Here is a 14,246-nt window from a genome sequence, read left to right as displayed (position 1 = left end):
TCTATTTGTTAATATTTAGAGTTTATTTCACAGAACATTTCCACAGATCCAAGGTTTTGCCTAAATAATGATTTGAAGGTTTTCTATTTACTAACGTTTTGCACTGTCTTAAACTCCAAAAGTAGCTATCATAATTCTGTGAACAGTGCTCAGAGTTTTTCATACTAAAACACTTGCCACTCCATGGGAAAAAAAAGCCTGCCTGCATTATTCTTAATTTGATGAAGGACAGTTTTAGAAAAAACAGTGATTTAAACTTCTATTTGTTAATATTTAGAGTTTATTTCACAGAACATTTCCACAGATCCAAGGTTTTGCCTAAATAATGATTTGAAGGTTTTCTAGTCCAAATGATTGTTAAAAAACATTTTGGAAATCTTTAACTCTGTAGTTCCTTCATTAAAACTACACCTTTGTTACTCTTGTATGCTGTGGCTTCTATGCACTGTGGTTTATGTGTGCATGTGGCAGAAATGTCACATCTATTCTTTGATATGCTGCATGTAGGTAAGATTTTACATAACAGTTATACAGTTCCCAAAGAGCCTGAGGGCTGTCAGTGAAAGTAATCATAGATTTGATCATATCACATGGTTTTCAAATACATTCAGTACAGACTTCATCACGCCAGGACAAAATCAATGTATTTCAAAGCAGAATGTAAAAAATAATTTCCTCAAATGTTTAACAATGTAGTGTCATATTTTCTCAAAAATGTGTATTATTATACTCATAATATCTTTAAAGACTTTCTCGTCAAGTAATAATTAATTTTTTTATCAGTCATTATTCTTACTTACTAAGACAAAATATTGAGAAAGTAAGTAATTATTTTCTAACGAGTCACAGTTTGAACCTGAAACAAAGAGGGATTAAAAACTTTTTTCTCCTGTCTGGGGGAAATGTGCTTTAATACAAAAACATATGGTTATATTGTGCTGCTCGTTTGTTGTTCATTTGCATGGAAGTTCTGCCCCTATGTATACAAGCAGTATCACTCCTAGAGGAACTCAGCACAGGACAGTGAGCAACATGATGTATTATTGTTTTGTGATAAATTGCGTCACAATACATGTTTCTGAGGATATCATGTTCATCACTTCTAGAGAACTGTGCAACTGCATCTGCATTCTGATCTCACTTTTAACAGTCATGTCAAAGCTGTCACCAAATCAGCTTTCTATCACCTCAAAAACATCAACAAAATCAGAGATTTTCTGGCTAAAGAAGGCCTGGAGAAACTCATCCACGCCTTTGTTTCTAGTAGGATTGATTACTGTAATGGGCTCCAAACTGGACTCCCAAAAAAGACAACCAAACAGCTTCAGCTGATTCAAAACGCAGCTGCCAGAGTTCTCACTAGGAGTAAAAGAAGGGAGCACATCACTCCTATCCTTAAATCCCTACACTGGATACCAGTATGTTACAGGATAGACTTTAAGATATTATTACTGGTCTATAAATGTCTTAATGGTGCAGGACCAGTATATTTCTTAGATGTGCTCCAGCAATATGAGCCAGGCAGAACTCTCAGATCATCAGGAACTGGTCAGTTAGTGCAGCCTAAGGTAAAAACTAAACACGGAGAGGCGGCATTTAGCTACTACGCTGCTCTGAAATGGAACCAGTTGACAGAGAGCATTAGAAGAGCCCCAACACTCGACACTTTTAAATCCAGAATGAAAACCTTCATGTTTGAGCAGGCCTTTAGCTCAGTTTAATCCACTTTTATCCTGTAACGACACTCTTATCCTCATTCATTTAACTTCTTTTATATCTATTGTTTTAATCATGTTTCTTATTTTTATTCTAATTTTTTATCCCCTTCTTTTAAATTTTATTAACTTCTTTTAAATCTATTGTTTTAATTATGTTTTTTAAACTTTTTAATTTACATAAATTTTATTTTATTTACATGAATTACATTTTTCTGTATTTTTTAATTTGTAAAGAACTTTGAATGACCGTTGTGTATGAAAGGTACTATATAAATAAACTTGCCTTGCCTTGCATGTATCATAAGACAGATTTAGACCAATTAGAGCTTGTAAAAATGCTGCACAAGTAAAAAGAAGCTGATGTCAGGGCATTATGGCACGATCTCTTAAAAATATATTATTATCAAACTGTGGTTTGATTTTTCATCCTGTTCTTTTTTTAGTAGTTTATTGTTGCAAATGTTAAATAAAAAAAATTGTAGAGTTTTTTTTAACATGGTAAAAAAACAACTAAGCCTGCTATCAGAGTTACAAGAGAATGCATATTTTTTAAGAACAGTAAACACAGATTATCTCTTGTACAACCCCAATTCCAATGAAGTTGGGATGTTGTGTAAAACATAAATAAAAACAGAATACGATGATTTGCAAATCCTTTTCAACCTATATTCAATTGAATACACTACAAAGACAAGATATTTAATGTTCAAACAGATAAACCTCATTGTTTTTTGCAAATATTCACTCATTTTGAATTTGATGCCTGCAACACATTCCAAAGAAGTTGGGACAGGCGCATGTTTACCACTGTGTTACATCACCTTTCCTTTTAACACTCAATAAGCATTTGGGAACTGAGGGCACTAATTGTTGAAGCTTTGTAGGTGGAATTCTTTCCCATTGTTGCCTGATGTACAACTTCAGTTGCTCAATAGTCCAGGGTCTCCATCGTTGTATTTTGCGCTTCATAATGTGCCACACATTTTCAAAGGGAAACAGGTGAGTGTCATGATTGGGTATAAAGCCTGAAAGGCTCGTTCACAAGCAAGGATGCGGTGAGGTTCACCACTTTGTGAACAAATAGTCCAACAGTTTAAGAACAACGTTTCTCAACATGCAATTGCAAGGAATTTAGGGATTTCATCATCTACGGTCCATAATATCATCAAAAGATTCAGAGAATCTGGAGAAATCTCTGCAAGTAAGTAGCAAGGCAGAAAACCAACTTTGAATGACCGTGACCTTCGATCCCTTAGGCTGCACTGCACTTTCTGTAACGGATATTACCACATGGGCTCAGGAACACTTCAGAAAACCATTGTCAGTGAACACAGTTCGTCGCTCCATTTACAAGTGCAAGTTAAAACTCTGCCATGCAAAGCGAAAGCCACATATCAACAACACCCAGAAACACTGCTGACTTCTCTGGGCCGCAAAGTGGAAAAGTGTCCTGTGGTCTGACGAGTCCACATTTCAAAATGTTTTTGGAACTCATGGACATCATGTCCTCTGGGCCAAAGAGGAAAAGGACTGTCTGGATTGTTAGTGTAAAGTTCAAAAGCCAGCATTTCTGATGCTTAATTAATGCTGAAAGGTACATACAGGTTTTGGAGCAACATATGCTGCCATCCAAGCAATGTCTTTTTTAGGGACGTCCTTATTTCAGCAAGACAATGCCAAGCCACATTCTGCACGTGTTACAACAACCATGGCTTCATAGTAAAAGAGTGTGGGTACTAGACTGGCCTGCCTGCAGTCCAGACCTGTCTCCCTTTGAAAATGTGTGGCGCATTATGTAGCGCAAAATACAACGATGGAGCCCCCGGACTGTTGAGCAACAGAAGTTGTACATCAGGCAAGAATGGGAAAAAATTCCACCTACAAAGCTTCATCAATTAGTGTCCTCAGTTCCCAAATGCTTCTTTGGAATGTGTTGCAGGCATCAAATTCAAAATGAGTGAATATTTGCAAAAAACAATAAAGTTTCTCCGTTTTAACATTAAATATCGTGTCTTTGTAGTGTATTCAAGGGAATATAGGTTGAAAAGGATTTGCAAATCATCATATTCTGTTTTTATTTATGTTTTACACAAAGTCCCAACTTCATTGGAATTGGGGTTGTAAATACATAACGTGAACATGTTAAATACAGATTAGCTAGACTAAGAAGTGGAGTGATTGCTATTTAGTTAATTAGCCATCTGTAGCCTTAGTGTACAAGTAGACTACCATGCCTTTCACTCTCTTAGTTGCCCACACATAGCGCCCCTATCAATGGCCAATCCATTCCTACCTTACAGGGCAATTTGATGTTTTCCTAGCTTTGAGATTACTGATTCCACTCTGGTGGCGTGGTGGGTAGCGCTGTCGCCTCACAGCAAGGATGGCCTGGGTTCGATTCCCCGACCGGGGTCCTCTCTGTGTGGAGTTTGCATGTTCTCCCCGTGTCTGCGTGGGTTTCCTCCGGGTTCTCCGGTTTCCTCCCACAGTCCAAAGACATGCTGACAGGCCGATTGTGTAAAAATGATCAAATTGTAAGTCGCTCTGGATAAGAGCGTCAGCCAAATGCCGTAAATGTAATGTAAATATCTTGTAGGGCTTTGATAGTTAGCTGGTGATTTGAATCAAAGACAGCTGTATGCAGGTGTAGGCCCTCCAAGAAAGACACTTAAAATCACTGAATTGTATAAGAACAGCAACAGCTTTGCCTCCCATACTCAGATACAGCAGGTTAAGTGTTTTTATATTTCACAGTACGCTGTGCAGTGTTTGTGGCAGAATAGATGCTTTACCCATTATATCTTTTCCCATTCCAGACAGCCCTGCGGAGGAGTGTGGTCTTAAACCAGGAGATCGCATTCTGTTTCTCAATGGCCTGGATATGAGGTGAGATCCTCAGTGTGTTACCTCAACTCTCTTTTGTCTTGAGCTATAGTGAAGTCAAACTAAAATAGAAGAGCATGAGTTATAGCTCTACAATGCTACATAAAAGGGAATTCCCTATTTTTTCTGCATAATGTTGTTGTTCCTCGACACTTGTTTAGCCACCAAGCCTAAGTATTATTTATGGTTTGTAAAATGCATACTAGTAATTTTCCATTCTGGCCATTTGAGTGGCTCTGTTTTCACTGCAAAGAAACGTAATAACTCAGATTTCTTTAAAGTGGTGGTGATAAAAAAAAACAGAGATTGAGAACTCCACAACACAAATATTGCCAAAAATTATCAGTGAATCCTCTCATATTTTCTGAGTTTTTATATGTAATGTTAATAATGTTAAAATAGTGGTGAATATGATTTAACAACACAGGCAGATTAAATCTCAGCCAATCAATCTCTGTGGTTGGAACTTCAGTCCTGTTTTACCATTCAGCTTGATTGATTTGATCATAAGTGGACAGTGAGACCTGACATTTCTAATCTGTCTCCAGTGACCAATTATGATTGATTTTGTGACTGAAGACAGGTATACATGTACTATGTACTATGCCAGTCTCTTGCTATTGTCAAACAAAAATGTGCCTCGAGTCCTTATTTGTGTGCATGCACGGTTACAATTTTTTAGACTGCAAGGCCTGCTAACCTATAAAACAGTGATTTTGAAATATGGACCTTGAATCAAGATTCCTGAATTTTGTAATTCTCCACACTAGATGGTTGATTAAAGTGGTCCTTTGTTTCTGTCAGGAATACATCAAGACGCCTTAGCATTCACTCTAGAAATGTTGTGTGGTCATATGTGTTTATTGTTATTTGATATGCAGTCCTGGCTGCTCAACTGCATATGGGGTAGGTGGAAAATCATGTAAATTAGTTTTTTTCCAAACTATTGCACCTTTAAAACATGGTCTCAAAATATAGAATCCCTTTGTTGGATATTTTCTTTACTTTCTCTCTTCAGCATTTTAGCAATCTGCTGGAAAATAACCTCAGTTCAGTAATAATATAAACCTTCTCACCAAACACTGAAAAATTACAGTATGTGGTGATTTTGAATGCTCACATTTTGTGCTCCACTTGGCTGAAGCGATTGTGGGTGGTTTCCGTCTCATCCTGTGGGTGGCCTGGTGACCAGGCTCAATAATGAGCTACCGTCAGTGCAGGAGTGATATATCTGTGTGTATATAATGAATATTTCAGTGATGGAGTACAAATTTCATGAGAATTGGACACACTCCACACTCCATGGAAACAGCAGAAGTGTCACCAGTGCTTTCTTCATAGTTATTTTTCTGTGGAGTATAATCTCATTGTACAGTATAAAACAACAAAGTGCCAATGTATTCAGGACCAGTGTGAGCAGAATGCATGTAGTATCTTGCAGCTAAAAATAATTAGGTTTGCTTTTGAGCCACTGTTTCGAATGAATAAAACATTGCTATCCATTCATTCATCAGAACATGTTACAGTTCCTTTTATTTCTCTTATTACAAGTTGCTAAATTTGTTACATATTCCCCATAACACTGGCACAGAGACTTTAAGAAAATTAGGCTGCCTGCTATGCACTTGCTGTGTGTAAGTAATAATCTTAGAAAATAAACATTTAGTAATTCATACTGAGCTACTTTATTTTGTGCAAATAGGAGGGGAATACACTGTTTGTTATGCAGAAACAATGAACATGAGAATAGAATTGAAAACCTGTTCAATAGAGAAACTGTCTTACCAGAGCTTTTCTTATGAAGTTTTATCCAACTTTTCAGTACTACAGCAAGACTGTAAAAAGTAGTTCAGATACTTTTGCTTTGTCTTTGGCTTTCTGGTGTCTATGGTGATCAAGCAGAACACTGCCCATACCACAATGCTAGTAATGAATTACCACAAATCTTCCCCTCTGGAAAATTATTCTTATCTCTTAAAGAATGCATTAGACAGATTTACAGGCTAATCTATGAATAATGGACCGTACGTTGCAGACGAGGGAAGTAGACATGATGGAAAAAATAGCTGGAGTATTCAACCATATTTTTGTGTATGTTTAGGAACTGCTCCCATGAGAAAGTGGTATCCATGTTGCAAGGCAGCGGTGCCAATCCCACTCTGGTGGTGGAAGAGGGTCCAGCAGTGTACCCCTCATCAGACTCTGAGGCAGAGGAGACCCCCCCAATGCCCCGCTCACGCTCCCCTGCCCTCAGCTCTCTGCAGTGGGTTGCAGAAATCCTACCTCCTAGCATTCGCGTACATGGACGCACCTTCAGCCAGCAGCTGGAGCACCTCCTCACCCTGCAGGAGAGATACACCATCTGCAAGGCTCTGGAGACCTTCTTCCAGCACAGGTTACACTAATTATGCTGTCTATATCACATTATGTAATACTGCAGACATTCAGACACACTAATCCCACTCTTCTGTTTTAAGAATATAGCCATAGGGGACATACCTCTTAAGGGCATGGCTGATGTATTGTTTGACGATTGAAAATGATCTATGGTTTCATTAGTATTGACTGCCGATAAACCATTGATAAATATAAGCGGTTTGTTTTCTGTTGTAGTGAACAGATGGCCCTAGTATGAGGACAGTCGCTTATTTCAGAGAATTTTATTTGATTTGATTGAAGCTTTACAGTGAATAATATGCTACAAGGAGTTGGTTTTAATGTTATGACTGGTTGGTATATACTCCATCCACATTATTGAGAAAAAGACAAAAAGCATAGTTCAGGTGCAGAAAACATGCAGAAATGACATTTTACAGCTACTCTGAAAAGTGGTTAAAATTACTGTCACTCACAAAATTTCAACATTTCTCAGATGCTACGTTTTGGAACATTTATTCCAGAAAGTTTCTGTAGATTTATAAACATTGCCCCAGAAATCTGCATGTCAGATCAAACATGACAAAATGCATTATTTGTTTTCTGATCCTAGCATCTGAGAACTCTTTTGAATTGATTTAGTTATTTGTATGTTTATGAAACACTAATAAATGCTTTTCCATAAAGCTAAAGGACAGTAGATATAGACAAATACATTCTGAAAGCAGAGATAATTAACACTTACTGAGACTAACCATGCTTTCAGCAGAAATGACACAACTGTGAAGCCAATGTGCAAAACATTTAAAAATAGCTTCAGCTTCAGGCACAAATAGATGCACATGCACAATATGGATCAATCTGCGTGGGTTCTTTTGGATTTCTTAAATGACTCAGCTGCAGTGAGAATGTGCACATAGAGTACTCTCAAATTGTCTCTAAAATGCTTTCCTCACCTGTCTGGCCCACAGGAATGTGGACACACTTATTGTGGATGTGTTTCCTGTGCTGGACACCCCTGCCAAGCAGCTGATCTGGGAGTTCATCTACCAGCTTCTGACCTATGAAGAGCAGGAACGCTGCAAAAGCAAGATCTCACGCTTCCTCGGCTTCAAGGGAGCAGGTGTGCAGATTTCTGCCTGAATTTAAAGCAGTCTGTTTGGGTTTGACTAATTATTAGGTTTTTGAGTGTTTGTGGCTTAAATTAGTGATGCATATCGAAATTAAGAGAATTTTTTTAAGTCATCAGCATCAGACAGATGTTTAAATTTGACTGATATTCATATATATATATATATATATATATATATATATATATATATATTTATGTGAATTAAATTTAATGTCCTAGCCCAGCCCACATCAGCGCATCTCTGGTATACATTCTATTCAGTGTACTTTTCTTATTGTAGGGTTGTAAGTAAAAAATGCAATGATGCATCATGCTTCAGTGATCTGAAGGTGGCAAAATAAAATAATCATTTTATTTTATATAACAGTCGTTTTATTGACTGTATTTCACTATTATGCGAATTCCTCCAGTCACATTTGTGTTTTCAGTGCATTGCAAAAAAGATTTATGAATTATATCCAAATAATCTTGTCACTGATTATCATGAAGCACATGATGCGCTAAATCGTTCTTAAATGTAATCTACTTAATTACAGAGTAATTAACTAGAGTACAGTGGAATCTACTCTACTTATGTGTGGTCAGATAGTATGTGCTTTTATACTGTTGCCTGTACATTATATGTGTTGTTGTAACAGAGCCTGAACTTGGGCAAGAAAATCACAGACGAAGCAGCTCCATGAGAGTGAGTGGGACATCCCACCGAAACAGCATGAGAGAAAGAAGCTCAGATGACTGTATTATTGGCACTCATCTAGGAATGGGTAATTTCATACATGTGCTGGCTACTGTAAATACAATATACTGAGGTTCATATATTAGCTATAATTCATATAAGCATAGTAGCTCCCATTGTTACATGCCCAGGCTTTCATTCTCTAGAATCATTTCTTTGCTCTTATGGAGCCTTAAACAACCAGCCATGCTGTGTCTGATGTTTATGGTTCAATAACTCTTCTGCTGTAAGGTGAGGTTGCAAGCCCCTTTTTGCTCTGTCTGTTTGGCAGACCACCAACCTCACTGCCACAGTGAATTCCAGTCAGCCATTTTGTTGCTGTCATATCAAAATCTTGTAACTCCATTTATTTGTTCTTTTTGCTCTATTTGAAAAAAAATATATTTTTTTTCGCGTTGAGATTTTTAAAGACTTTACATTGTAAATCATGACAAATGAACCAAAATTACTTAAAATAACCATTCCTGTTAGCATTTCAGAGATGCAAGGCTTTATTATGGCAGCAACAGTCTGCTTTGAGTGGGTTTTTCAGTTTGCGTTAAGGTGCTATGTGCTGGAGAGTGCTCTTTCCCTGCCTCAGGTACTTTCACTGAGCCTCCAACTCCAGGAGAAAGGCAGTGTGGGGATGGGACCTCCTTCCCAGAGTCCCCTGATTTGAAGCATGTGGGTACCATTCAGCACTTGTTTAGCACCTGTTAAACTTTCACCATTGCTTTTTCTCAGTCATGCCATTTGTCATCTAACCACAACAAAAAACCTGTAGATATCAGGAGTGTACACAGAGTTGGAGAGTGCATATGCGGGGAAGAACATCAAGTCTCTACAGAGTCACTCCTCACCTGGGACTGAGAGCATGGGCCATGCTGAGAGCCATGCACTCACTCGCTCCTTCACACACGCTAACACAGGTACACTCACAATACCATTTGCCCCATCTGAAATCAAACTGCGGAGTCTTTTTTTAATGAGGTAACGTACAGTACAACTGTAGCCCTATTCAAGCTAGATTAGTTACCAGTGGAGGTTCTATTATGTCATTTTTAAAGGATTTGACTAGCTGATTTGAAATTCTAAATATTGTCCTATAATTCCCAAAGTTTTTTTTAAAAAAAGCCATATTACAGGTCTTCCACCATACTTCACCTTTATGGTCTTTTGTGCTTGGCCTTGTGCATCTTTTATGCCAAAAATCTTTTTGACCCTGATTACGTATGTTTAACAAAACCTATTAGTTTTTGAATGAACCTGGTTGGTAATCACTTATATTACAGAACCTCCCCAGGTAAAACCAATCCAGTTTGAGCAAAATGGTTCCTGACTGTGATAGGACATTAGCATTGTAAGGAAGGCAGCTGTGATAAGTAACTTAAGTTCTACATTTAGATACAAATGTGTTTGCTTGACATTAACTGAAATATTAAGTCGTTACTTGTAACTTGTAACTCTATTCTCTTGCCTCCTTCAGTTTGATTAATTTGTTTTGTTGTCCTACGTCCTACTTATAGTATGTTGTTCCTTATAGGGACCCGTAAGTCAGGCCTATCTCTGTCCTGGAAGGAGCCCTTCCCTAGCCCTGAGCTTTACCAGCAGACTGTCCCTTCTCCAGGAAGTGTGGACTCCAACCCCTACGTCAGCTTAGACAGCCCTCCTGCCTCCCCTCAGCATTTGGAGGAGGCCCCTAGCCCCCTGTCCCGCCGCAGGAAACTCTTCACTTTCTCCAGACCTCCCCGTAGCCGAGACACAGACAAGTTCTTAGATGCTCTTAGCGAACAGCTTGGCCACCGTGTCACCATTGTGGATGATTTCCTGGGATGTGAGAACGACTATGAGGAGGTGTGTGTGTGTGCATGTAGAAAAAAAATAAATGTAATTAGTTATATGAGTGGTTCACTGAGATCAAAAACAGCAGTGCAGGTAGGGCTAGACAGTATCTAAAATAATATCTAAAAATTGGGCTGCATATTGCATTGAAAACCTAATTTTGTCAAAATTGTAGAGTGGGGGTGGGGGTGTGGCCAAGGCCACCTTTATATTTTGTTTGTTTCATTACCATCACGCACTCCAAAATCCTTCATTTAGAGAAAGTTGATAAAATGCAAATTTCTTTATGCTCACAATGCAGTTCTTTACATTGAAAGTCAGTATTTTATTCAAATAAAAAGTGGGTAAGCAAAATTGTGTTTCATTCTCTCCTAAGGTGAGAGTTCTGGCACTCCACTCATTGTTTAGACACATTTGCTGATTACATTGCCATGCAATGCTATATGGGTTCAGTTTCCTCCTTTTCAGTGATGTCTCCTAGCTACTTGACTGCTAATAGTTCCCCCTGGAAGCCTGTCCTTAGCCTGCTAAATGTGAGTGAGTGGGTGAATTAGTTAGTAAGTTAGATACAAGTCTGGTCCATGAGTCGTCCATGAAGTACACTGCATTAATAAAAATATTTTTAGAAATTATATTTTTGTCACTACTGAATAGGCACTAAGAAAGCTGAACTTTCTAGAGATAGCTCAGATGACTAGAAATCATGAAGTATTTTATTTTCTGAACCATTCAGACACTTAAGTTGTGTGGACTATAAGTAGAATTTTTCTCAGACAAGCTGTCACAAACATTACATTAAAATAAAACATAACACTAAATAAATTATGCTTTATACTATAATAATATTTGTCAAGCTACTTAAAATTAGGTAAGTGTAGTTCTCCAACAAGGAACAGCACTGGGTTACTCCTCAGTCACTGCTTATATCCAATTATATCACTATATTGCCCTGCCCTAAAGTGTAAAAATGGAGCATTGTTATAAATGGTGACATGACTGTTGTGACTTTGCCAGATGAGTTTCCAGGATGATCAGGAGAACATGTCCCGTCAGCTGAGCAGCGCCAGCAGTGAGGATCACAGCAGCGATGATTCAACATCGGTGACCTATTCATCTGGATCAGACCACATCCCACCTCCTCCCCAGAGTCCTCCTCCTCCACCCCCACCACTTCAATTCACTGACCCGCCCTCTCCTATCTGCCTCACACCACAGCACCTGCCCCAGCCACCTCCTGCCTTCCAGAACCACCCCATCATCGCCCCTCCACCACCCCCACCACGCTTCTTCCTGTCCAGCCGGCCATCATTGCACAAGGTGCTGCCTACACGTGAGGAGACCAGGTTCCAGCACCCACAGCCCCGGCAGACCTCTCCACAGCCTGCTGCTGTTCAGCCCACCCACCAGCTGGACCAGCCCAAAGCTCACCCCATCCTGCAGTCCTCCACACGCACATCACCACAGCCTTCACATGTGTCACCCCGGCCTCCACTGAGGCACCAGGCCCAGTCCATCTACCAGAGCCAGCAGAGCTCCGCACCCAGGAGCTCACTCATCCAGCCCAAATTCCAAAGCCACTCCCCCCAGCCACCACATAAGATCTATGAGAGTACACTCTCCAACAAGATACCACCACCCCCACCCCCACCACCTCTGCCCCCACCCTGTGACCCCCCACCGCTCCCCAAACCCAGCCCTCAAGCTTCTGACACCAACCACATGAGTGTGAAGAGACTCCGCTGGGAACAGGTTGAGAATTCTGAAGGCACCATTTGGGGACAGGTAAGTTAGCTTGAGACAGAGACATTTCAAGTTTGGCATCAATTATTGATGTCAAAGTAAAGGAATCATTCAGCAAAAATCAAATATTCCTAATTTTCAACTTTGCTCCAAGACATGTTTGGCATGCAAATTTGCTTATTTAGTGTAAATACTCACCCAAATAACCCAAACACCAGAGCTGGTATTCACAAAGCAGGACTATCATTGCATTATCACAAAAAATGATCATCACGTCTAGTCCTGAGTTGATTTGTGAATAGAATACAGATCTTGTAGTCTAAAGTGGCTGCTTCCAGTTTTTTTCTGTCATATTGTGTCTTAAACCACATTAAGTTTGTCTGACCTTAATGATAACATTTTGAAAGAGTTTTGTTGATGTATATTTAATCATTTAGAAACAATTTGGTAGGGGTGGGCGATATAACCTAAAATATAATAAAATCTATACTATAAATATATTTTAAAATTATAATACATAACAACATTTTAATAATATGTATCATGATATTAGATTATTAAAATACTTTTAAAAACTGAACATAATGGCATTTGTTCAACATTTTACATGGTGCATTACAGTAAATACTGTTAAAAGGGCTAATTATGCTTTCTTTGTAATGTATAATGCAGTTGTTTAAAGTTCTTTATATAGTAGTGATTTTGATATACTCAGAAGATGATATGCTCAGCAAAGCATACTGTGACTTAATTTATCATAAGAACAATAAAATATCACCATATTACCCTCTCTACTATTTGGGTTATTTTGGTGACTTTTGACTTCCTAGTATTTGTTGGCTATGCCTCAATAACAATAACAAATTATTCAATAACAAGTTACACAGTGTAGATTAAAATATTATAAAAAGACATTAGATGGTATTCTTAGATGAAATTTTATTCATTTTAATTAAAATTTTGGGGGAACAAAAAGTTAACAAAAACATTTTATTATTTTTATTTTTTAACTTAATTTCTTAATCATTATAGAATAATCTACAGCTCTGTTCGTCATTCTAGACACACCCAAAATCCTTACAAATTATTTGAAACCTATGAAGTTGAGTACTTTCACTGTATGAGAGTCACTTTATTCAGGTATCTGCAACACAATTAATATATTATTGAATACAGTGATTTCCAGTTTTTGATTTTTATTAATTTTTTATTCATAGTGTATCAGTCACAAAATGACTAAAACAAAAGTTTAATCAAAAACAGATATGTTAATTTTCTTTCAATGACTAACTTTATCTGTTTTCCAGCTTGGAGATGACCCTGATTATGGTAAATTGAGTGACATGGTCAAATACCTCGATTTGGAACTACACTTCGGCACACAAAGGAGTTCCAGTAAGTTCAGTATTTTTTGTGTGTAATAATAATGTCCTTATGCATCCATTCATGTCACAGCACTGCCATCAGGAGACATTAAACACACCTTCTGTGAAACTGGTTCCATTTTATAACTTATGCACTTATACTTGAAGTACATATCTCATATATGTTGTCTATGTTTGTGCTTTTACAGCTCATGATGTAAGCCATCTCTCAGTGGAGTCCTTTCAGTTTCTACGTTCCCATCATCCTCCCCTCATTCACTGGCACCTCAGCATCTCTCTTTATTCTCATGAGCCTCCATTTATTGCACTCCACTGCTGGTGCCAGGAGAACAGATCCTTACATAGTAATTAAATGTGTCAGTCTCTCTTCCAGAGCCCACCTTTCTGCCTGAGAGCTTTAAAAAGAAAGACGTGGTCGAGATTCTTTCTCATAAAAAGGCCTACAATGCTTGTGA

At 38.3% G+C, this 14,246-nt stretch overlaps 1 protein-coding gene across 5 annotated transcripts in view; it reads left to right on the top strand.

The window, feature by feature from the left end:
• Nucleotides 1-14,246, top strand: part of grid2ipb (glutamate receptor, ionotropic, delta 2 (Grid2) interacting protein, b) — a 47,020-nt gene that overhangs the window by 23,897 nt on the left and 8,877 nt on the right. For 2 of the 5 annotated variants that reach the window (XM_017705529.2, XM_017705527.2), the window contains exons 7-16: nt 4,535-4,604; nt 6,703-6,996; nt 7,949-8,100; nt 8,748-8,873; nt 9,426-9,508; nt 9,609-9,753; nt 10,368-10,678; nt 11,681-12,448; nt 13,714-13,801; nt 14,153-14,242. In XM_017705529.2, coding sequence (XP_017561018.1) covers nt 4,535-4,604; nt 6,703-6,996; nt 7,949-8,100; nt 8,748-8,873; nt 9,426-9,508; nt 9,609-9,753; nt 10,368-10,678; nt 11,681-12,448; nt 13,714-13,801; nt 14,153-14,242 — 2,127 coding nt within the window. The other 3 variants (XM_017705528.2, XM_017705531.2, XM_017705530.2) reach the window with 3 other exon arrangements.

This window comes from Pygocentrus nattereri, chromosome 13 (assembly GCF_015220715.1).
Source record: "Pygocentrus nattereri isolate fPygNat1 chromosome 13, fPygNat1.pri, whole genome shotgun sequence".
Lineage (NCBI taxonomy): Eukaryota > Metazoa > Chordata > Actinopteri > Characiformes > Serrasalmidae > Pygocentrus > Pygocentrus nattereri.
This window is presented reverse-complemented; position numbering and strand designations above follow the sequence as displayed.